The sequence below is a fragment of the Apteryx rowi genome, unplaced genomic scaffold (genome assembly GCF_003343035.1).
Source record: "Apteryx rowi isolate R43461 unplaced genomic scaffold, aptRow1 scaffold_317, whole genome shotgun sequence".
NCBI lineage: Eukaryota > Metazoa > Chordata > Aves > Apterygiformes > Apterygidae > Apteryx > Apteryx rowi.
Genome location: NW_020449608.1, coordinates 718,020 through 742,544, shown reverse-complemented (window position 1 = coordinate 742,544; position 24,525 = coordinate 718,020). Strand labels below are relative to the sequence as shown.

Sequence of the window (24,525 nt, the reverse complement as noted above, 5' to 3'; positions counted from 1 at the left end):
TACTAGATCAATACAAGAATTACAAAAAGTTTTAATATTTACCATCATTATATAACATATCTCAGTCTCCAAGTCATTCCTACTATTCATGTAACAAGCACTTCGGATTGTGTTTCTCATCTTTTCTCGAGGATCAAGAGAAAGGAGAATCAGTGTACTACTGCTGTGTTTAGTGCTCCAAATACAGTGAAAGTGTTTCATGTCCTATACACAACTATCCTTCAGAGGACTACAGTTACAGACTTTCTTAATCCTAGCCTCTAGTCTGCGCAAGACAGKGGTAAACCACTGATTCAACATCTCCCACTGGAGAAGGGGAGGCTGCAAGTTTTCAGCAACCCAAACAGCAGAGCCTCAGGCCTGCATTTGAGCAATAAGATTAAGCCTTTAATCACATTCCCAACCTAAGTCAAGCACAGCATTTGCTTCATTTATATGACATCACATGGGTACACATTACAATGATACACTGCAGAAATAATTATTTCTAATACACCAGTCAACAGTATGATCAGGAAACTACCCACTAMCCACTAGGATGTGGCAAAGACTTTATGTAGCCCAAAAGCCTGCAGGCACATAGGGTCCTCAGACAGTAATCCTTTCCTAGGGTTATGTCTCTACACCAGGTCAGCACTCTGCAATGACAGTAAGAGCCAGCCCAGAGGTTCAGGTACTCTGTTGGAAGACAAAAAAACCCCCACCAGTTCAAAAGTCTTTGCTCCAGATTACATAAAGTCAGGCTGTCAATCTCAGCAGGCTTTTTAATAAAATGGCTATTGTACCTGAGAAGGTAAAACTCCTTGTCTAACCTAAACATATCCAACCACCACTTTCACTGTTGTACACGAGACTCCACTGAAAGTGTGATCCAGAAACACTAGATTCAGTGGTACCCAAACAAGATGCTTCAGATTGCTGGTATGCAGACAGTGGACAGAGGTGTTTGGATTGCTACGTTAGGCTGCAATCGTTGTGGACTTGGCACTGCACTCTTACATCGCATAACTGTACGTGCAGTAGAAACACTTAACATTTTGTTTGCATCAAGGCACCCCCTGCCAGAATTGAGGCCTTTAACCAGAACAGACAGCTCTGCTTTTGACACTTCACAAGTTTTGTGCAAAGAGACCTTTGCAAAGGCAACAGGCTCCTTACATAAAAGGAATTACTGAAAGAAATCAGACCTTGGAGGGCTTGGCTCTATACTAACACACACATGCTCCACTCTTAGGGAGCACTTCCAAACAAGGAATATGAAAATCCATCTGAAATCCTGTAGCATGAGAGACTTGGGGTCTGCAGGACCCACAATAAAGACAAGACTGCAATTTTGAGCAGATATAAGCAGCCAGTTCTGCTTCACTGCTGAACAACTGATATTCTCAAAGTAAGCTACAACTCCCCAACGTCTTACACAGTAACGTAACTAAACATTTTTGAGTGCAAAAATCTGTAAGTGTCCAGGATACTCCAGAGATGACAGCTATACAAAGAGACCTAGAGAACTATTCATGGTTCATAGGCTAATTCTTAATATTTAATAGATCATATAGATTTCTACACCCGGTTTTACAGTCTCAGCTGAAGTACATTAGATTCCATACAGACATGATGGCAGCTGGTAGAGGAATACATATCCTCTGCCTTGTGATGAAGCAACAAGCAATCCCAAAAGGCTCTTACTGATAACTGTTCAAAAAGATGTGTTTCTTGGCTAATTTCAACATGAAAAAGTTCTTGTTGAAAGAAGCAGAATGCACTCCAAGTATTGCTCATGGGCCTCTCAAATCATTTTCACAGACACACTAGGATCATATTGCAATAGAAGGATCTTCTTCCAATAGCACAAAGTTGACTGACACCTTTTACTTTTACTTTCCAGTGTATAAAATCTATTTTTATACTCCTTATAGAAATATGCTACAAGTAAGAAGCATTCAATCAGAACCTAGGCAGAAGCCCTACTAAATAAACTGAAGTATAGGGTAAAAACAGCTACAACTTTTCCTATACAGCAACAATTTTGCAATATCCCCTTTTCCATAACTAGTTACATTACATCAGTTATATTAGCAAACAAGCCTTAAAAAAAAAAAAGTAAAAAAAAAATTACATCGAATCAGTGCACTTCCACCTGAAGAAGCAAGCCTGAACACAGTAGGCAAAAAGGAAATCCTGCTTCAAGGAAAATAACATCTCTAATATTCATGTATCATGCATCAGAGATTCTTAGAATGTACTGCTAACATTTTTATGCTGTTAGAAGCTTGGGCATATAGTAAATGCAGCACCTGCTGGAAGCAGGGTACTGTCATATCAAGCTACCTAAAAACCTCAATCTGAATACAAGTTTAAATCAAATGTTCCTCCATAATTTACATTTAAAAACAGTCCAGGGCAAGATCAGTTCCTTTCAGCTTGGTCAAAGTTACAAGCTAACAGTAGGTAGTGTCATAGCGATGATTCTTCAGTTTTAATCTTTTTTGTTTGTCCATTAGAACCATGTTGCAGATCCTTTCTTTTTTTTTTCTGCTGCTGTAACCTTTCCTCTTTCCTTTGTAGATAGGTGGCCATGTTATCAAAAGAAGCCTTGTAGAGACTGCTGTAGTGGCTCTCTGCACCAACAAAACCTGCAATTGCAGCAAAACAAGAACACAAGTGTTAATTCCCTTAGTGCTCTCATCACTTGCTTCCTGTATTGGAATTCTGTACAGTGGAATTTCCACTCATTCACTGTAGTCCTATCCATTTTATTAAACATCAGCTTTTATATTACTTAAGCCTGCTTTGTGTTTGGAAGCATCTCTCCTGCATTCACACAGCCGAACTTAGCCTCCATTTTTAGGCAAAAAATTCATACAGAGGCAGGCACCTGACTTTCAAGCAAACAGGGCACACAACTTCCTTTACATGTGGGACACTTGCAGAACTTCAAAACTCCTGTTTTTGAAACTACTGCTATAGTAACATTTTATTAGACATCCTTTTGGTATTCCTCCCCAGTACTTAAGCATTGCAAAGGGCATATGTTACATAACTGTTTTTAGCTGACTTATTTCCTAGAGTATTAATTTAAAATAAGACCAAAAAAGTAGAGTACAAATGGTGATGGGACAGTTTCTAACAGCACATACACATTTCTAGGCATTCACCCCTGATGGTTTTGCTACAMTTTTGTGAATCTAGTATTAATCTAGCATAGTGTTAATCACAGCACCTCTGAGACTAAGTTTAGATGAGTTTAACAGATAACCAATCAGGTCATTTTTGTGGAGAACAGAGCAAGACTAGCAGGCTAGGTCCACGTTTCTAAATTGGTAGAGGATTATCTGACAAAACCAGTTGCTTTTAGTTCTCTTTGTATTCCTACCTTTTTTCCCACTTCCAGAAACTCTTAAAGGACAGAAGCATGGAAATCCAGTATTTGTTAGGGCATGGTCCTGAAGCAAGTTTGCTACCCCATAATAATGTACGTAGAGCAACCCCTGTTTCTTGGTACCCCCCAAAAAAAGCAAGCTTCCCTCTCTGGTACTTGGAAACATGCATGCTTTTACTTTTGAGGGTTTCACACTCACAGTAGAATAACCTGTTTATCAGCTTTGGCCTTAGCAGAAATTGCATTCTGTATCCATTCTATTCTGTACTTGACCAACCTGTACTAAATCTTGCAAGATCTTTTTCTGGCATCAGTTACAGCAGAAWGTCAGAGTGTTCAATATCTATTTCAAAATTGATCTACATGTCTTAAAACCTACAGAATCAGCAATTAGGTGAAACAAGTTTATAAAAGGAAAAGGAGGCTATGCAAGCACTAAGAAGATTGGAATTCAGCAATATAATGATCACCTTCTGTAAGAGAAGTAACTACCTTTTCAAGCACTAATTATGCAGTTGGAATAAGYGCTCACCAAGTGAGCCTCCCCTCACTAATTAACAATAACAGACCCTGTCAACTGAGCAGTCCTTCTTTCCCAGCTGCAGATGCAGCAAGCTGTAGTAGATCATAGTAATTTGCTACACTGGCAAATTATTCTCAGAATGCGTTCCCCTGCCTGCTCTTTTTACTTCTCTGTTGTTCATCTTCATCCAGATCTCATACTTTTAACAACCTGCTTGGCTATAACTATCAAATCTGCAACATCTACATGCAAACATTCTCCTTTCCAAAGGAGCACTTGACTTCCTTTTACATTTCAAAGGCTGAGCACAACTTAATAACAGCTATACCCTAAACCATCCAATACTAGATATTAAGAAGACTTTAAATTAGACTGCACTTTCCTGCAACTCTTCTGTCTACGTGGATCAATCATTGTTATGTACGACCTCCAAGGAGAGACTGAGAGCAAGCTAGTGACTGTAACACCTTTTTAAGGTTCCCAATCTCCCAGCAAAGTACATCCAGGAGGGAGAGATTTCAGTTAATCAGCTCTCAATACATGAGACACACACTAATATATGTCACATCCCTTTCCTACCTYGCAACAAACACTGCCATAATTTCAGCTTCTAAATACAGTTGGGTGTTCTTYTAAATACATAACCCTGGAAACATAGGTTGCTTCCAAAAGAATAAATCACTTATTTTTATGCCAGGGTTTGGAGCAAAAAAATCAAGGATAAAACCAACCCTGATACGAACTGATTTCATCTATGATGATCTGATGATCCAGGGCCAAATCCTCCAACAGGCTCCACATAATCTGCCTTACCAAGATTGACTTAAAAGGCCCATCTTTACAATGAACCTGTTTCTTCCACAGCTACTCCATTCTTACTATCTCCACTGTACTTCTAGTAGTTTCACGTCCAGGGAAGAGACAAGAACACAACAGCATTTGCTATCACAGCAGTAAGACAGACTTCTGCAGCACAGTGACAGGGTGTTTACAATACATCCCTAGGCTAAGGTGTCTATGTAATTCAGATCTAGACATCTGCACCATTTTGTGCAAAGAGTAGCCTAAACACACTTTAATTTGTTATCTACACTAATCTCCACAGAAGGACTACAAATCACAGTGACATCCCAGAGGGAGTGAAGAAGCTGGAAAGATTAAGCAACTTCAAGAGTCAGTAAAACTGACCTGAACTTCTGATCTTGTTCCTAAACCTTATACTTCAACTGTAAAATTGCAGTTCCAGGGCCTTTAGGCCAAATTTCTCACCTTCAAACACTGTCCAGTTGTCATGAAGATATTTTGACATCTTCTGTAATCCTTTGTCATCAGTTACAGGCTGGGAAAAGAAGGAACACTGCATGATGTTTTGAGCATAATGAACAATGAATCTGACATTTCACAGTGCACTGGAAAATGCAAAGCCTCTCAGATGAGCACAGTGTAAGGAGAGTAAGTATAATCCCCCAGGATCTCTTAGGCTCCTCCTTCTTTCCAGGACCACTACAGAAACCTGACCTGAGTTTACCTGTTCTGCTGGGGAAGCTCAGCAGCTTGAAGGAAAAGAAAATGGATTCCCACCTACYAATTTGTGAGGAAAAAGAATTTCACAAGGAACACTTAAAGGTCAAAGAAAATACTTAGAAGTTTAATTTAAAATCACCTCACAACTATACCACTGTTAGTTTGGGACCTGCTAGGATAACAAGGGAGTTTCCGGTTGTTTAATAGTCTGTTACAGAGAACTTGATAGCACATTGCCCAACTTTGACTCCTTGTTCTCAATGATAATAACTTTAATCTTAATTCTGTCAGAATGCCTTGCCCTCCACAGGATCTATTGGAGGGATTCTTTTTCTTTTTTGTAACTGAGAAAAATCACAAGAAAATTTTGTTGTTTTGTGTTTTTAAAATCATCAAGTGTAGCACACACAAAGCAGAGGCAGTGGTTTAAAGTACTGAGTGCAATAGCTGACAACTACTCCACTTGATCCCACTATGCCACGTGTTAGCTTTTCAAGAGACGAGACTAGTAAACATAACGAGCTCTCCAGTAGCTTTGCATTACACACAGGTGACAGAAGTAGCATGAGATGTATCCAAGACTTAAGTCTCAGCTTCAGTCTTAAGACATAAAGAGAGAAGTTTGCCATTTAGGTTTCACAAAGCACTGTTTATTCTGCTTTCGCTGTGGCCTGAAGATGACACAAAACATCCATGATTTTAGCATGAGAAAAATATCTACCTTCCACTGTCCATCATCTGGTCTGTATAACAGAAGAGGGGCTTCGCTGTCTTCCTGTAAAATCCAGAAGTCTCCTGTTTCCTCAAACGCAATGTCCCAACCTTTATGTTTCAGAGAGATTTGCTGTCTGTAAACTAGCTGCTGGGCAATGGCATCAAGCTGAAAGATGTAGACTGTGGGAATACTTTTGAGAGAACAGATTTAATTACCATAATTACCAAATCCACCTACAGCCATCACTTGTACAGYAAACTGCAACCACCCACTCCAATTCCAAACACAGCCAAAGCAAAGTCATTGGCAATTGCAAAAAACACYGTAGCATTCCAAGTGCAGTTTGCTTACATGATCTGAGGCAAAAGCTGTAGATAACTTTTGAAAAGCCATTTGACATTTGGGTTATTTGAAAGAAAGAGCGGTCAGACTGCCTTTCCTTTAGAAGAAAAGGCAGTAAAGGGAATTTTACAAGGATTATTAAGGACTTCCATAAGAAGTGTTTTTTCATGGCACAAGTGGCCTACAGGGCCTATCTTGAAGGAACACCAGTAAAAATAAAACCAGAAAGAATTTCAGGCCAGGGGAGAGGAGAAGAGAATGAGAAGGACAGGAAATCTTAAAGTGGCTAAAGAACAAGGTTCAGGCACCAAAATGGCAAGGCAGTCATCTCCACCTCTCTTGTCAGCAACCATTTCTTCTACCAGACATGGCCTCTATGGACAAAGCTTCCTAACATCCCTTGGATAGGTCTACAGTGTACCAGGCAGGATCTCTCAGCTCCCTCCTGAATGTGCTACTATGTCTACATGACAACACTGTTTAGAAATGCTGGGCCATGGAGATGGAAATAAAAACATAACACGGAGTGTGGCRTGGCACCAGGGTTAACTAACACAGGTACAGCCCTCTGCTGAAACCACTTCCATTTCCAGAGCAAATTTGGATGCTCGTGCACAGAACTGCTAGGCCTGGCAGCATGCGTGACAGGAAGAAGCTAAGGTTTCTTACTCTGGCAAAGAGTAAGTTTATCAGGGGAACAGACTGCCAATTTCACCATACAGGCAGCTCTAGCAGTCTCCCCCTTTCCTCTTGCCAAGATTTTGTGAGCTAAAACAGTTTTCTTGGCAGGCTTAAGGGGCTGTGGAAAGAAAAGGGAAGAATGTTTATCCATCCCCACAAGACACTGCCCTGTGAGTTGGACAATAAGGTTCCCCAGTTCCTGGCCCTGCTGCTCCCTAGTGCTCTTTCCTAATGAAAACACATATGTCTGAACCTAGAAGTCTATACAGCCTCTCCACAGTTTTAAACAGAAGTAACACTGTAGTTTTAAACATTTACAGGTGCAGAACATGGCAACAGAAGTTTGGGCRCTCCGGTGTCACAGCATCCTGAACAAACAGGACCCAAACTACATGGGTCCAGCACAGCAATTTCAGGAGACATTCTGAGTACTAGTTAGGGCTCTCATCCTAGCCTTGTTGTTTCCTGCAGCACAAAATTCTGCAAAAGCTAACTAAGCTAGGTAATGGTATAACTCAACTCTAAATTCAGATCAAGCACAATAAGGACTCACAGGTTTCCTGCAAGGTCACAGACATGCCTATGACACTCTAAAATCCAGAGTACCAAGTAGTTCAGACTGGGGGAAAGCTAAGTCATCCAACAAGGAAAGCTGTTCTCTCCTTTACAGGACTCATGAGACTTTAGCTATTATTCCATTTACTCTTACCAGTCGCATATAATGGCAACATAACCACCTTGACAGCAGTAGGCTATTCTTGACACAGTGTATTTCTATTAGGAAGAGGGAAAAAAAAAAAAAAAAGAAAAGAAAAAGAGACATCATTATAAACTAGCGACCATTTATAGGCAGAAAATTTATATTTAATTCCATGTCTTAGCCTTTAAATTTTAACAGCTGTCTTAAACTATAGCAAGCTAAGCAACATAATTACATTTAAACTGCAGTCAAATATATTTTTTGTACTAATGATTGTAGTTTTATGAAGTTTTCCACACTTCTCCCTTTGCGGTTATCTAGAGACCAAATGTAAAGGTTTTAGTGAACTACACTTAAGATACAAGCTAACAGATAAGACGCTGAAGGAGAATACACCATCTTTAAAAATTTCTCTCCTCCAATGTTTATGGTGAACATACCAACATTAAACCTGCTCAGCTAGAAGATCACACCAATAGCTTAGAGATTATAAGCACAAGCCATCAGAGACCATTATGTTTTGTTAAAAAGAGAACAGTGATGCATAGCCAATAACCTTGCTGGGCTGTCCCAGATTTCAACCAATATCTGGGTGAAGCCATACTGCTCAACAGGAAACATGCTCTGAAGAGCAAGGCAAGCCTGTCTCAGGACATTTTCTTCATTTAAACAAACCACTTTTAATTTAGAAGAAGTATAGTTTCATTTCAGGGGGAATCAGGGAAATGTCTTTGCTGGATACATCACACTACTTGAACTATATAGCAACTGATTTGAGGCTACCTGAGTGGGAATTAAGAACTTGGGGCTTTCTTTGAAAACAACTCTTATATAATGTGAAAGATGAGACTGCAAAAGCAAAAAAGCTGGCTCTAAAGTATTTAAGTAGTGATAACACCATCATTTCTGCCTAATAAAACCTTCCTGCCAGAGAAGCAGTGGGTCATCCCCTTTAGGGCAAACATGTCATCTGGTCACACTGATAGCAGAATTCAGATGTGCCCTTAAGTYCACTTTCCTTCAACCCCCTCCCAGCCTTCACCTCCTTCCCTGAGGTGACATTCATCACTGGACAGAAGCCCTAGTTCACCAGCACAAGCAGCTGAATTTGGGAGTAACCAAAGGATTTTACYCTTTGAGCTAGCAGCTGATGTACAGCATTGTCAGAGGACTTATTTTGGAATTCTGCAATCAATCTAGGAAAGCAAAACAAAGCTGCATAGCTTCCAAACATTCAAGACAGCAAGTTTAATACAAGAAACTAATGCTTTTGTCCACAGTACCCAATATGACTACCAAAAGATGAACAAACTGCACGAAAGTTAATTAACAGTATAAATATAGCCAAAAACAAGTTACACAGTGCACCTCCAGCAAGAGAAGAAAAGAATTCATTGTGTGATACAGTCTTTTGGAGGGGGAGATGATGGGGGAGGGGGGGAAGCAAGCAAGAACAGCAGCATGTACACTACCCAGCAGCATGTACTTCTCACTCACATACTTGATCATTTCTTTGGACAGAAGAACATTTTCTAAAGATCACTATCAAAAGAAAGATATGTTTAAGAGCTCTTTGGAACAGATGAGGCTACACTGCAGAAATATAAAGTGTTATTCCATAGTTGACAGTGGGACCCAGGCCTCCTGTATAACACAAGCATAAAAAAATGCTTATGGTTTCAAATACAGGATAGGATGAGGTTGAGTGGGTTGAATCAGCAAGGGTCACTGTAGCTAACACATCTAATTCTAATTATTGCAGTACAGAGCCATTTACACTGTAGCTTTGGAGTAGAACTGACAGGTCCTATTGTCAACCACCAGTGGGTTCTTTAGACATTTAAGAAAATAAGCCAAGATATTAAAAAAAAAAAGTTGATTTTTGTTTCTAATAACAAAGCTTCTCTCCAACTGTCTCATGGCAAACATGCAGGATGTAAAGGCAGTGATAGAAAGTACCCACCTATGTAGCTCAGTGCTTTGTCAGACAGACAAAGGGTTCTGTGAACTTGAAATATTCAGGAGCTCTCCCCCATCCTCACTGGGGGAGGGAGGAGGAGACTTTTTGATTTGAACCAAGTGTTATTCACAGCTGGGCAGAGACAGGAAAAGTCATCTTTTTTGCAGGCTCCTTCCTTTCTTTAACATAACACCAGGTAAGTTAACAATCACTGAAGTGAATGCAAGCCCCAGAAAAGTATCTTGACTATAAGCCTATGAAAACAGYGAACTTAAAGAAAAGCTACAAGAGAAGCCTGTGATGAACAAAAGTTCACTTGATACTCTCTTTACTTATTCAGTATTTATGTTCCAGTGTTATCAGCCTGCCAAGACTTTAAAATTAACTTTGATGTCATCTGTGAGAAGAAGAAACCCTATGAAAAATTAATGTATTGAAGCATTGGGGTGGAGTAGTACAATTCATGTTCTGGACTTTAAACAAGCTTCTGTTGTCAGGAAGATCAGATGAGGTGAAAGCTCTGAAGGGGGAAAAATACTTGTGCAGCACTACAGAATTAGAGAATTACTCCTATTCTTGTGGGAAAATGAATGGGGGATCTGCAACCCTTCTGCTGAAACCAACACTACGCTGCTCAGGAACGCTCCTCATTTCCCAAAACATATTTTGCTTGGCAGATGATGAAAATAAACCCACAGTTACATGCTCATACAACCTGCCATTACTGATGAAACACAGTAATAATGAAATCATGTTGTTGCTTAGTGCATTCATAGTGGGTACCAATGGTACAAAAATAAAATTCAACTTGAAGCAAAAGAATAACCTATCTCCCAATCTGATCTCTGGTTGTCAGAGTCATTAGCACCCAGCATGCAAGTTATAACCGATAAAGTGCTGACTGAAGCGACTGTTCTGTTACATCCAGAAAATAGATGCCAGACTAGGTCGTGAAGATGATCTTTGCCCTTTGACACAGCTGTATGCACAGGACTGCTAAATATCACCACTGGACATAGTCAGCATTAGAAATGCCAGAGAAGGACAATGCCAGAAAAAACACAGGCTTCCTTTGGTCCTGCTGGCCATCAAGAGAGAAACAATCTCTCAGAATTACTATTTGAATAATCCTGCCTGGAACCAGCATGTCAATTATTAAGTATGTCATATGATATATTAATGTAATGGTCATACAGTGGTTTAAAACAGTGCAGAGCTAGTAAGACAGAAGTACATATTGACAACTGTCTAGCAATATGGCACACAGGTGGCACTCCATAGCATTAAGGTTTAAATCTGTCATTTATCTGTCTGTCATCACTGGGACTCTGCCTCATGATTGTTACAAACACATATAAACTCTGAAAGCCAACTGAGTCTTCTGCACCCTACAAGCATGATGCAAATCCAGTGTTACTAGAGACAAATTTTAAAAGGCCTGTAAGAATTGGCAATAAATAGAATTTTGCAGATTCAAGGAACAGGTCAGCCTGAGGTTTCCAAAAGGACCATTAGGAGACACACAGTGCACGCCAATGGCTAGAGGAATTGCAAAACATTGCAGGAATAAAGTTGATTAACTCATGCTCAGTTGGTGTGTTTTCCCTTTTTGTCATTGTTTACTCAGTGGGAGTAAAGAAAGAAGCTAATCAGACACTTCTGAAACAATCAAGGGCCCACACCTAATTTCTACTGAGAGACTTCATCAGCACATAGAGTAACCCACAGAAGGGACATTATCAGGTGTGTTAGGAGATGGAAAGTATTATTAAACTATGATGTTCTAAAAACTTCAAAAGCATTCTAACAGAGTTGAAGCTTTTCCTTTTGATCAGTTGCTGTTTGTTTTCTAACATTTGTTAGTTTACCCAGTGCCACCTTCCAGATTCATTATATAGTTTAGTATTATTTTGAACAAAGTTGTCTTTAAGCAATGGAGTTCAGATTCAGTGTGAGATCAAGCACCACTAACTCATGTGCAAGCTATCTTACTAAATGCTAACCCAGTCTAAGCAGCAATTAATATTTTTAAAGGTAATAATGTGACTTTCCTCTTCCTTTTATATTCAAGGCAAGTTACTTATTAGTCCTCAGTGGTCCTATAAAGCTAGAAAGCAAAGTATTTTAACATAAGACCATCCCTCCCACCAAAGGAAATACCTTGCAGCATTACTGAAGACACAGATTCAATGGATAACAAATTGTGCTGTTTGCAAACAGCGCTCATTAGCTGCATTTAAACACAAAGACTAAAAACTTTGGCTTGCAAACTCCCTGACCCACTTGTTTCTAAGAACACTATACTTGCAAAGTAACTTTGTAGGTTTACCCCAGTCTTAGTTTTTCCTCCAGTCTTAACCCCCACCACACCCCCAATCCTGCTGGACCCAGACTGATACCAGCTAGGTGGACTTTTGATCTAAGTCGGTACACCCATTCTTACCTTTCCTGCTTCTGAAAAAAACAGCAGTAGCTATTTCCAAAATGCAGAGTTCGAGGTCTAGACTCAAGCTGACATGAGCCAGAGACCTTGTCTATATGGACAGAAGCCGTTTGAAGTATATTTTCAAATTCAAGAGGAGGTTAAATTGTCCATATAGACATTACCATGAGTTCCTGCAAACAGGAACTCTAGGCCAAGAATCAAATGTCCCAGTATCTAAGCTGTACATTCTGTGATGCAAGTGGCTACCCTCAGGGGCTTATGTATAGATAGAAGTGAAAGTTGCATGCTATTACTCAAACACAAAGAACAACTTGTTCGTGTCCTCCACACAGAATAAACCTTGGGTTGTCTGGTCTCTTCCTAGGAGCTCAGGCCTTCCTTGTGTTGGGCTCCCAATTCAGTATCTGGGATTCCCACTACCCAAATCAGGCCACACCTATGCATACAGCAAAGAATCTCTGAGGGACCCGCAAGAGCAGTTCACGACTACTGGAAGAGACAGAGCAGAACACACTCAGAACACATTCAACGAGATTACAGTCTGGATATGAATTCTGTGATACTTTTGCCTCAATAACCATGCATGGCCACAGGCTTCCCTGTCATCGAACAACTGAAAGACAGCTATGATCTTCAGAGAAATAAATATTTTGAGAGATTCACATGAAAGAAAACCCACCCAGCAAGATGGGCGCTAAGATGAACAACTCAAATGACTCAACAGATTAGCACGTGGCTCAGAGGTAATGTTCACGGCAGGGACAAAACCAAGTTTTGTTTCATTTCGAAAAGACCACATGCCATTTCACATGACAAGAAAGAACAAAACCAGAGAGCAAATACTATCAGAACCAGTGCTCACATTGGATGTGTGTCACATTAGCACCTCGAGCATGTATATATTGCACTATTCACATACAGATTGCAGGATAAGGAGAGCTCTTGGAGGATGCTCAGTTTTCACACGTGACTTTTACATTTTTATTTTGGACAAAGCCCAGTTTCAAACAACCCATAATAACAAGCCTAGTGATTACACAGGGCAATGCTCTTTCAAGTAACTTGTTACAAACACTACAAAACTGCTTTTTGCTCAGATATAATTTCAAGTGGTGTTAAATCTGCTATTTTAATATTTTTAAAATGGGTTAATTTTTAGATCTTTCTAGCTTTATAGAATATTTTCTGACTAARAGCCTGAGGCATTTTTGCTATCCAGCTTGCAGAACTTATATTTGGGAAGAATTACAAAGAGCTTCTTTTAGTCACTGCTTGGCATTTTTAGAAATGCACATGAGACATGAATGAATTTCAGGGACTTTCTTCCTTTCTCCAAATTCCAGCTATTCTAACAGTTTCTAGGCCTTACAGAACTGCTGTAGGAAGGGAAGCACTCCTAACATAAAATGCAAGAAACATGATTGGGAGTTACAAGGTTCAGGAGGACAGCAAAAGCAGTAACACACACAGCTTATCATGTAGCCATACCTGGTCAGTTTTGGTTGCTTCAGGCTCACTGACACTGCTTAGATGACAGCAGTACACTTCTTTCCCACTTCTGTACTCCCAAAGTCGCACAGTACAGTCCTGGACAGATTCAAGTGGACACAGGTTGATTACTAACTACCTCAGGCAAAAAGAGGCCACTTGTGGCCTTCAGCTAAATCCTATTTCCCTGAACAGCTTCCCACAGAAGTTGCTAAATAGTCATTTAGTTAAGATCTCAAACTGCAGATAAAGCATTTTAATTAACATAATTTTTCCCTTCAATTTTAAATTATTCAATCATGCTAACTTTAATTCTCTCTTTGAAGTGGAAATTGGGTAGCTGGAGGATCGGATTTCAAGTCTGTCTCAAATAGCACAGTAATACTGTGCTCAGTATTTTAATGGCAATTCTTTCAGGTTGCCCTTCTCCTCCCCTACTCTTATTATCAATCAAATTCTCATTTGATTTAGTAACCTCCTGGAGAGAAACTAAACACCTCTCTAGAAAAACAGAGTCATAAAAGAATTTCCTAAGAATGAAACACAGCCCTAACAAAGCACAAAACACTAACACTAGAGATGCTTAAAGAGGAATTACAGAAGAACAAGAGACAAGAGCCTTAGGGAAGCAATAGCAGCARTTGAAACCAAATGCTAAGAACTGCCACAACCTTCACAGAAAATATTTTTTTCTTCCTATGCAGCTTTGGTAGTCTGAGATACGAAGAATATTGTTTCCTTGTTAGGTCAACTCCATCTACTTACTCTTTACAGTTCTGGCCTGACTGCAGGAGACCATCTATTAAAATAAAAAATAAAAAAAAAAGTGGGGGGGGGGAGGAGAGGGAGAGGAAAAACTCACTTCTTCAGTTGTCATCCAAGGCATTGTGCAGCACTGCACTGCAATCTCTACACAACACACACTGGACGTACTATGGGGACATACAGATGAGGACACAATTCAAAAGGAGTCTCACAGCAGAAGGCAAGCGGGAGAGGGAAGAGGGAACTGTTCTTTCATCTTAAGTGCCGTAAAGAAATCTGGAATTCAAAGGCCATAAATTCTCAAGACACTCATTATCATGGCGGGCTGGCATAATATTAATTTGCTTCAAAGTTGTTTAAACAGTCCATTGATTAAAGTTCATCTGTGCTCTGAAGCAAAAGTTAATGATGAAGAAATATTGAGGACTTTCTGATTTCTCCATCCCAAAGATGTTAATAAGCAGCTAGCTTTGTTATAAACACAGTAAAATGGCTCCTATATGATCTAGCAATAGAATGGCTAAACACAGAACAGAAAGCAGAGAAAGGGAGTGAGGGTGAGAAGAAAGGGAAAGCTGGAAACCAAAGAGAATTTATTCTCAGAGTCCCAGGGGACTAGGAGGCAAGCACAAGCAGATAAAAGTTTTTAAAGTCTAAACTTTTAAGAAAAATACCTTCTAGAAGAAATTGCAATACGTACCCCAGAAGCTGACAACAGCAGATCTGGATAGTCGGGTATTACAAATATTTTGCTTACAAACCTAAAGGGAAAGTAGTCAAAAGTTGAACTTTGTTGCATGACACTCTGGTCTTTAAACACACACAATAAGAGAACTCATCCATTTTAAGAGAATCTTACAATAACTAAACAGACTGATTCTCCCCATCAAGCTAGTTAAGAGGAAGATAAAGTACATCTACTATACTTAGTATAGTATATATACACTATTCATAGTGACCTACTTAATAGAAAAAATATTTTCCTACCCACTGACCTCCTCCTGACTGAGGAGAGCTTTGCTATTTAGACCAAAAATATCAATGGAGACAGATGTACTTGGGTTGCATGTTCCCCTTCCTCAATTCATGATCCACATTAAAAACAATAATCATCAACAGCTGTTTTCAAAACACATCATTGGTGATGACTCATATTTCAGAATACAACATCTCCTCCGTTACAGCTGGAGATCATTCAAAAACAATCTTTGTGAAGTTTTAAAACAAACACACRGCAATGTACCAACAGTGTCTATAATCAGCTGAAAACCTTGTTATTCAGAAGTATGTAATATTGCTATGTCTACGATGACTTGTCTTTGCGGAGCAAGAAGGACCTGAACTTCTGGAATTTCTTATTATTTTGGAGCTCAGCAACATAAAATGTAGTAGCCTGACTAGAACATTATCTGAGTGGGCAGTCTTGCTTCTGAAAATGGGCGTAACTTTAAGGCCTTTAAAAAAAAAAAAAAAAAAAAAAAAAAAAGAAAAGATTTGGTCATTGTAATACAAGCTCCCATGACAAAGCAGAAATGGCAGGTGCATACAACCATAACAGATTCAACAAGAATCATCAAGCACACCATTAAATGAGGAAAACCCAGGAGTGTGAAACAAGACAGAACAATTACAGCTGCTTTATATACTCCTTTACTTATTCATTCCTTATTTAAATATTGAATTTTTAAATACATTTAAACCAATTTACACTAAGTGCCTTCCCATTGTGCAACCACTAACGAACTCTTTGTGTGGGCACAACAGCCCCTGTTTAAAAGTGTTTTTCTGAACATCAAGTTCTATATTCATTAGAAAGTACAACTGTGTACACAGTAGGCAGAGAGATCAGACATGGCTGTGTAAATATGCTACAGAAACCTATCTGATCAAAGGCTACTTAGATCTTTAATATGTGAAGTCTGCTGCTTTTAAACTATGCCAACTCTACACAGGTTAGGCTACCAAATGATTTTACTAATCTTTGTCCTAAAGACTTTATTAAAACACCTTGCTGGGTAGGTTTCAATGGGTTGCTGCCTGTATCTCAAGCTCCCCAGTCTTACTTTAACCCTTGCCCCTGATATAGTGAGTTGAMCGCTCCAGGTTGTGTCATTTTGTGAAGGAACGTGCCTGAAGGGTGGTGCTGCAATCCCTAAATAACCCAGCAGCCAAGCAAGCAGAATTATGCATGCTCTCTGCCCTATGCAGGGTCATGTCTTCTCTGCTACCCTGTCACTGTGGACTTCAGAATGTAGCAGTGGCCGCAGCAAAAACCTTGCACAATCCCCTCCTACCCAACTTCTCCCCCCCACCAAAAAACAACACAATGTCTCCAAAAGCCCACAAGACAAATATAGATGGAAGGCAAATTCAAAAGACTTTAAAAAAATACCACAACTGACAGTCATTTTAAGAGGCAAAATATGGATGGAAAAACTCTTTTAAAGTCTATTTGCCWTTTGAGTTTTCCTTCCTCATGGGAGGACTACTGAGAGGAAAAGGGAAAACACAGTCCCTTCTGTAGACTAAAAAGAGAGCATCAATATACCAGCTAGAAGACATTGCCTATTCTTATATCAAAAAAAACTACTGTTCTCCTAGCAGGTCAGAGCAGATCTGAATTACATCAGTATAGCTGGCAGATTGTTTTGCTGCCTTCCCATCCTCAGATCACTGTACTGAGAAGGAAAGGAAAAAGCACCCTTCCTTTTAAAGCAGAGGGAACCCTGCATCCTGCTAGACTTAATAACACACCACAGCAACATTCTCGTGTAGGAATGTCCTCCATGATCCATCTTCCACCTTCTATTTGTCTAACWGTGGTTGCCCACAGCAAAAGAACCAACCTCAGGAAAAACACAAAAAGTCTCTTTTTCTCAGCTACTAGAAAGACAAGGAAACTACATTAAGAAGCGTGATTCCTAGAATCTAATTTATGAGATCATTCTGTAGCCTCTAGCTCATTGCAGTCTAATGTCTAGGCAGGCAGTGCTCCATTCTTCCTATTGATACAGCTGGGTTTTTTATCTGTATTACCCTACTACCTCCAAGCTTGAGCTTTGCATCAAGATGCCATTAGAGTACAGTCTGCTCAAACAACAAAGACTTGTCCTTCTTAAGACTAAGGTAGGCTCTATCCTGAACTAACAACCCCCAGTCTCTGGAGTCTGTAACCTAGGTCTAGCTGTTGCTTAATGTGATTTGGGAAAACAAGTACTTCATCCATCCAGGCACAATGAAGATTTGCACACAGTAAACTTACTCTTTGTGTCCCAGACAGTAGGATACAATGTTATGAGGAGCCTTAGCCAAACTGACCCTGATCTTCTCATCTCTATCCGCAGTTAAGATATACCGGTCATCAGGACTCAGCGCCTGTTGGTAAAGACAGAGTTTTAGCGCCCAGTACCTGAATATTTGTTTTAATGCTTTTCTTCCTCACCAGGAAAAAGAAAGCAGTAAACTACCCATTTCTCCCTACTCTGAATGGCAGGTGTAAGCATTAAGCCACACATTTCCACTTACAGTAGAAGCAAATCTTTGTGACAGTAACTTTCTTGCTCGCTAAGACAAGCGGCACTGACTACTGAGTCCAACGAAAGCCACTGAACTCCAGGAGGAGTACAGCAGAAATCCCACTGCATCTTAAAAAGAAAGAAACTTGTCATACTGAAGAGCTAAACTGACATGACTGAACTGGGTAAATTCCCAGAATTTTTGAACAATCACACTCCCAGAACAGACAACCCATGTGTTTCCTTTCCAAACTCCATGTTCAGACACAGACTCAGCAGAAAGAAACACAGGTCATTTACTTGGTTTATACCAAAGGGGACTAGAAGATCTCGGGGGCGGGGAGGGRAAGAAACCCCAACGTTGGGACTGGGACAACAATGAAAAATCCAAACACAAGTATGCAAGCAAGTTTGTATGGAGGCTGCATGGAGGCACATACTTACCACATCCAATAGCAGGGACAAGTGACCCAGTTCAAGTTTTCCTTCTGTTTGGGGTTCCGTTATTGAATAAGAATAGACATCACCAGATTTATCTGCAACCAGAATCTTATCCTCAGCAGCTGTAATAATCAGGGCAGTACATCTCCTATTCACAGATCTGAAAGCAAAATGGCACAGCTTGAGCAGTTTCGCGTGGCAACTTCAGCAAGTCTGGACTCAGATCCAGTTAAATACAAAGACCAACAAAGACTGTCCAAGAAGYTCTCATCGTATGCCACATCCCTGAAATGACAGCAATGACAATAATGCTAAGGGAGGGTGGATGGGAGAGGGGGGAGAAAACAGGACTTTTAAATCCTATTAAATGAATATACTAAATAATTGCATATGCCTGGGGGGTGGGAGAAAGAAGAAGACAGCATTAAAACTGCATGCCTACATTTTGCTCAGGTATTTTCTGAATGGAGCATTTGACTAGGCAGCTGGCCAGTTCTCTAAACAAGGCCTGGTAGACTTCCTTGCACTCTCCATAACAAAAATACAAGCTAAACACATTGGGAAAAGAAGGCAAGGTGGGAACTCTCTTAGTAAAAAGTCTTTTGCAATGACACATGTAAAAAGCTGTGTTGAAACCATTTCTCTAACCGCTACTTTGTACTGTAAAAGGAAGTCCTTCTTTGTGAGCCTTAAGCACTCTTCCTCCTCACATTCTTTTGCACTTTAACAGAGGCACAGAGTCTCAGTGTATCTGGTCCATACAAAACCCTGAACTCAAACTCTGCCTTCCCCACATCATCTGACAGTATCTTACAGTTACAATTGCTACAGGTAATGGTTTTCTCATGACTTTTCAGGTAAACATAAGGACCCTGTGTCAGAAAACAAGTTTTAAAATAGGTTTAATCATTTACTGTAGAGAAAGTTTCTGCACCATTACAGCTACTGTTATTACTGTTACACTTTTAGGTTTATAACACCGCTTTTCCAAACCCCTTCACGTGTGTTTATATAGGACTGTAGATACTAGAGTTCATAAGAAATGGACATTTCTATTCACCTGCTGCTGAAATTCAGCGACCTTTGAAGGTGAAAGAACATATATATTGCTCTTCATGTAGACAGATAAATAGAAATTCTAGTGCTTTTTAGTGACTGATAAAGGAATACCATAACAAGACATGGATACCGTAACAGGACATGGATGCCTATTAAGATGTCACAGGCTCAGACAGAACAACTTTGAAAGAGGTTATTTTGCCAACAAGAAAAATTCTTACTCCAGGTTTGATTGTACTGCCTTTGCTCTTATGCACAGATTCAGAAGTTCCCCTCATCTGAAATGAACTTACTGCAAAAGCTAGCACTGTGTGAAACCTTTAATACAGCTTGCCACAAAACACTGCCATTAACAAGTTATGCAGCTCAACTCTGGCACTTCTTTTGTAATGCAGTGATCCTTTTGCTTGTATTCCCATTTTTCTAACAGGAGGCAGTGACATTCCCATAAAATCCAACTGTAGTCCTAGCTAACATTTTAGCAGAAAACCAAAATGTCAAACCATTATCCACAGGCATCTTACAGGCAGGAAGAACAGGGCAGAGTAGCAGGGGAAAAAGAATGCGAGAAGAAACAAGAGGACAAATTCACAGTCAGTCCAGATCAGGCACAGCAGACCCATACTGCCACAGCTAAGGATTAGCCGGTCACTGGAGAGAAATTATTCAAAGTTCACAGAGTATTATATCACCTGAATAAACTTACCAGTGACAGTACCATGCATTCCGAAAAGCAAGACAAACATAAGTGATTGAAAAGAACTCTTTCCCCAGCGAAAAAACAGTGCTCAGAGAGTTGTTTTATTTTACTTTTTTGTCCGAGTCACTAACACAGCAAAAAGGTGGCCATGTATTTTACAATTGAGAAAAAATAGTACTGACACAAAACTGTCAGGGAGTCTGGTTAAAGAGTAGTATTTGAAACTACATGAAATTCTTTTTAGTACAGTAGCAGACAAAGGGCACCCTTTTTAACTCAATGGGCTCCACAGTCTTCTCATCACAAGGAAAGAATGTTCTTAAAAATTAAGCTGAGCAGAACTTGCCATTTCTGAGGGTTTTTTTAAGTGCTTACTCACTACAACATTGGTTAACCTACCCAAGGTCCATCACACACTGCACCCCCCCAAAGACAGCCAAGCTGAGAGAAACTGCCAGAGCCTCACATTCATCAGAGACCACCAGAAGCAGAGACCTCGCTCACATGCTGAGTTATCTTCTCAGGAAGTCCTTCCTGATCCTCTTTTATACAGATAATTGTCACAAGCAGCAATGAAAAACTTGTAAATGAAGGACCTCTGGTGGACAGCTACAGACTATTTTCTCAGGAGGACAGCGCTACAGAAGGAAAACAGTTGGCAGCATCTCTAAAGGTATGTTCTTAAAACAGATTCACAAGCTCCCTGAAATATCCTCATTTCCAAATCTATCAGAGATCAACAGAACTGGACAATGCGCTCACTAAACTGTTCAGTATAGCTCTTAAAAGACCCAACCTTAACATCCACTAAGAACAGGTAAAGACTCAGTTCTTAAAGATGCAAATAACTAACTTTTGGAATAAGCAAAGAGATTTATCCTTTTCTTTGCCAAAGATACAAAAGCCTGCACTCCCAATCTTGGTGTGTGACATATCATACAGAACTTCTTGACAGATACCTTTGAAATCCCAAGAACATTAGACTTGTTTGAACAAGAACAAGGAGAGGGAAAAAAAAAAAAAAAAAAGGAAGCACAGCAATAACAAATGGCTGCATCCCAAGAACTGCTATTTTATAGCTCTAAGTTACCAGCCACAGCTCCATAATGAACTGACATGCAATATCCTGCTTTCTTACCTGACACTAACACATTCCCATGAAGGCTTAGTATGGAACAGAATCAGATGTTTGTTGTCATCTGTCAAGGCAAAATAATTTCCTGATGAGGAGAAGGCAAAAGCTAAGATGTCATCACTTCCTTTATCTGCTGGTTGTCCACCCTGTCTAATATAGAGAAGGGGAAAAACAGGTTCACAGTCTGAAGCAGAGTTACTGAAATTCTTAAGAAGAGAAAGTTACTCTCACACTACCACCAAGAATGAACATGTAGAACAAAGTACAAGGCTAGAAGTTATATTTGGGTTTAAAATGTTAAGCCAGCTTGAACATTAATGCAAAGGTATAGGGATTGTACTTGTTCCTTAGAGGTTAGTAGCAAGTCTTTAAAGTGATTCTGTGTTTTGGAGGCATAAAGGCCTAACTCGGAACCTATTGAAGCTAACAGGAAGAAAAATCAACTCTCAGAAGCCAGAGTTCAAATTTTGCAGTGAGACTCACAGAGGCACAAMTTTGAAAGAATCACAGTATAATTTAGGTCAGAAAGGACTTCTGACGATCATCTAATCCAACCCTCCCCTCCCGTCAGGTCAAATTAGAGCAGGTTGCTCAGGTCCTGCCCAATCAAATTTTAAATTTCTCCAAGGATGGAGATTTGACACATTTGGGCACAGTTACAACGTTTAAGCATCCTCATGGTGAAAAAGTTCCTTGTATCTAATTGTAATTTCCCATGTTGCAGCTTGTGTCCCTTGCATCTCATCATCACCCTATGCAGGTGCAAGAAGTGTCTGTCCGTCTTCTTTACACCCTCTACTAGATGGCTATAGACACCAATAAGATCTCTCCTTAGGTGTTTTTTTTTTTTTTTCTTCCCCATCCCTCCAAGTTGAACAGGCCCTATTCTCTCAGCTTCTCTTCGTACATCATGTATTCCAGCCCCCTGGCCACTTCAGTGGCCCTTTGCTGCACTAGTTCCAGTTTATCAACATCTTTCTTGTACTGGAGGGCCCAACACTRGACACAGTACTCCAGATATGGTCTCACAAATGCCAAATAGAAGGGAAAAATAATTTCGCTTGACCTCCTACCTACACTGTTACTAATACAGCACAGTATGCCCTTAGCCTCCTTTGCTGCAATGGTATGCTGCTGACTTATCACCAACTTGTCCGAACCCATACGTCCTTTTCTGCAGAATCATTTTCTATCCAGGCCACCCTCAGCCCATTCCCTCGCATGAGGTCAGTCCATCCCAGGTGCAGAACTTTGCCTTTGGTGAACCTCATGAGGTTCCTGACAGCCCACTTCTCCAAGTTGTCAAGGTCCCTCTGAATGGCAGCCCTCCCTCAAGCGTATGAGTCACTTCCTCAAATTTGGTACCATTCTTGAATACCAAGCTACATGGCCTCCAGTTGAAGACATTATTAGCTGATGTTTTAAACAGTGTAGTCTCACTACACAGCTTTATACTGTAAATAGAAGCTGCTATAAATAAGGTGAACAGTCTTTTTGAACTTAAAAGGCTAGAATTTAAATATCCAAGACTAAATTTAGAGCTGCGTTCTTTTTAAGGCATGTCTCCACTTTACAGTGGAGCACAGTGCAAAGACCTCGTGGTAGCAGTGACTACACTGGAACCATAAGCACCATGCCAGGGCTTGTCCTGCACCCAAACTAGACAGACACAGGACTTTGCTGCACTCAAATTGAGACAGGCATCCTGCTTTCCAGATCGCTCATCTCTGCATGTTGTAGTATCTAAGGACCTCCATACTAAGTCTCATCACACATTGAAGATTCATAAGAACAAAGAATTCAAGCAAAGCTGAAAGATTAGAGCTAATTACAATTTTTCTAACAGTTCCAGCATTTTTGAAGTATTTAATAGTTTTATAGTTGGGGGCAATATTTAGATTTTTTTGTTCTCCTGTGGCGGGAAAGAAAAAGACCAAGAAAAGGAAGCTGACAATAAGGCCTAAACCTGCATCATTATCTGCTTAAACAAGTACTAGTGTTTGTGCTAGCAGATCTTGAAACAAATTTAGTGGAAAACAGCAGGACTGCCTACAAGTAAAACAATTCCCAGCGGCTGAATTTAAACTAAGGAAAAGATTGTTTCAGTTTTAGAAATCTTGTGATTTAGAGAATAGACCTGAAGGAAACCTTGTAAACACAGAATTTATTCTGTTCTTTTCTAACTGTCTTAGATGATCTAACAGAAGATGCTCTGTAGGAAAGCAGCAGATTGTCTACGCATATTCTCTCACCCTTTATTTCCTACGGTTGTCTTCTCTGCGTTGATGCAATCATACATGAACAGGCTATCATCACTGTAAACAAAACAAACAAACAAAAAAGACTAAAAACATTGGAACTAGAAAAAACACTAATTTAACCATGATAAGCATCAACTCTTTTGTAGCACACTGTTATTATGCAGTCATATGCCCAACTGACCCTTACTTCTAAGGACCATCCCCTGCCAACAGCACTTCTAAAGTGCTACAGAAGCAGTAAAAGTTCAAAATCTTGTATTGTACACACATGCGAAACAGAAATTGTCATTTGTTGGCAAAGTATTCATTTTTTTTTCAGCATAAGTTGTACATATTTTACTTATGTCAGGCTTCTCAACATATTTGCCACTAGCATTTACACAGTTAGACTTCTGGTATTTACTGACCTCACAAGCCAAAAGACATCAATATGACGGTTGTACAATAGTGCCAAAAACTGCTAAGACAAAAAAAGCTGAAAAGTAATATTGCCTGTAATTGAAAACATACATTAAAAATGTCTAAAAACATGCACTTAACCATACACAGATCTCCCAAAACACACATGCACACGCATACGGGGTCCTACACGCTTTTAGCACCTCAGCCCGGGCGCTAATTGAACAGTTCTGGTAGGAAAGCCCTTACACTGAAGCAGGTGCAGTAAATATGCAACAAACCAAGCAAATCTGACTTTGTTCCATGAGTCAATCAGCGACATGACGCTGCTACCCCGCAACCCTGCCCGGTGGGAGACGAGAGGTGCCGCTCCTCGCTACCCACAGACGCCGGGGAGCGGCAGCGGGGCCAGAAGGGCCGGGTGACCCCGGGGTCGGCAGAGCAGCCCGGCGGGCGGGCCGGCGCGCCCTTTCCAGCCGCCCTGGGCCCCGG

At 40.2% G+C, this 24,525-nt stretch overlaps 1 protein-coding gene across 7 annotated transcripts in view; it reads right to left on the bottom strand.

Moving 5' to 3' along the window:
* Positions 1 to 1,511: 1,511 nt before the first annotated feature.
* Positions 1,512 to 24,525, bottom strand: part of WDR4 (WD repeat domain 4) — a 24,366-nt gene continuing 1,352 nt past the window's right edge. The window contains exons 2-12 of one of the 7 annotated variants that reach the window (XM_026070682.1): positions 24,042 to 24,126; positions 23,626 to 23,688; positions 21,377 to 21,523; positions 18,483 to 18,639; positions 17,786 to 17,898; positions 15,224 to 15,284; positions 13,759 to 13,857; positions 7,874 to 7,938; positions 6,148 to 6,331; positions 5,172 to 5,241; positions 1,512 to 2,633 (exon numbers count right to left, since the gene is read on the bottom strand). In XM_026070682.1, coding sequence (XP_025926467.1) covers positions 2,455 to 2,633; positions 5,172 to 5,241; positions 6,148 to 6,331; positions 7,874 to 7,938; positions 13,759 to 13,857; positions 15,224 to 15,284; positions 17,786 to 17,898; positions 18,483 to 18,639; positions 21,377 to 21,523; positions 23,626 to 23,672 — 1,122 coding nt within the window. In that variant the 5' untranslated portion in view covers positions 23,673 to 23,688; positions 24,042 to 24,126 and the 3' untranslated portion in view covers positions 1,512 to 2,454. The remainder of the gene's footprint in view (positions 2,634 to 5,171; positions 5,242 to 6,147; positions 6,332 to 7,873; positions 7,939 to 13,758; positions 13,858 to 15,223; positions 15,285 to 17,785; positions 17,899 to 18,482; positions 18,640 to 21,376; positions 21,524 to 23,625; positions 23,689 to 24,041; positions 24,127 to 24,525) is intronic. The other 6 variants (XM_026070684.1, XM_026070681.1, XM_026070683.1 and 3 more) reach the window with 6 other exon arrangements.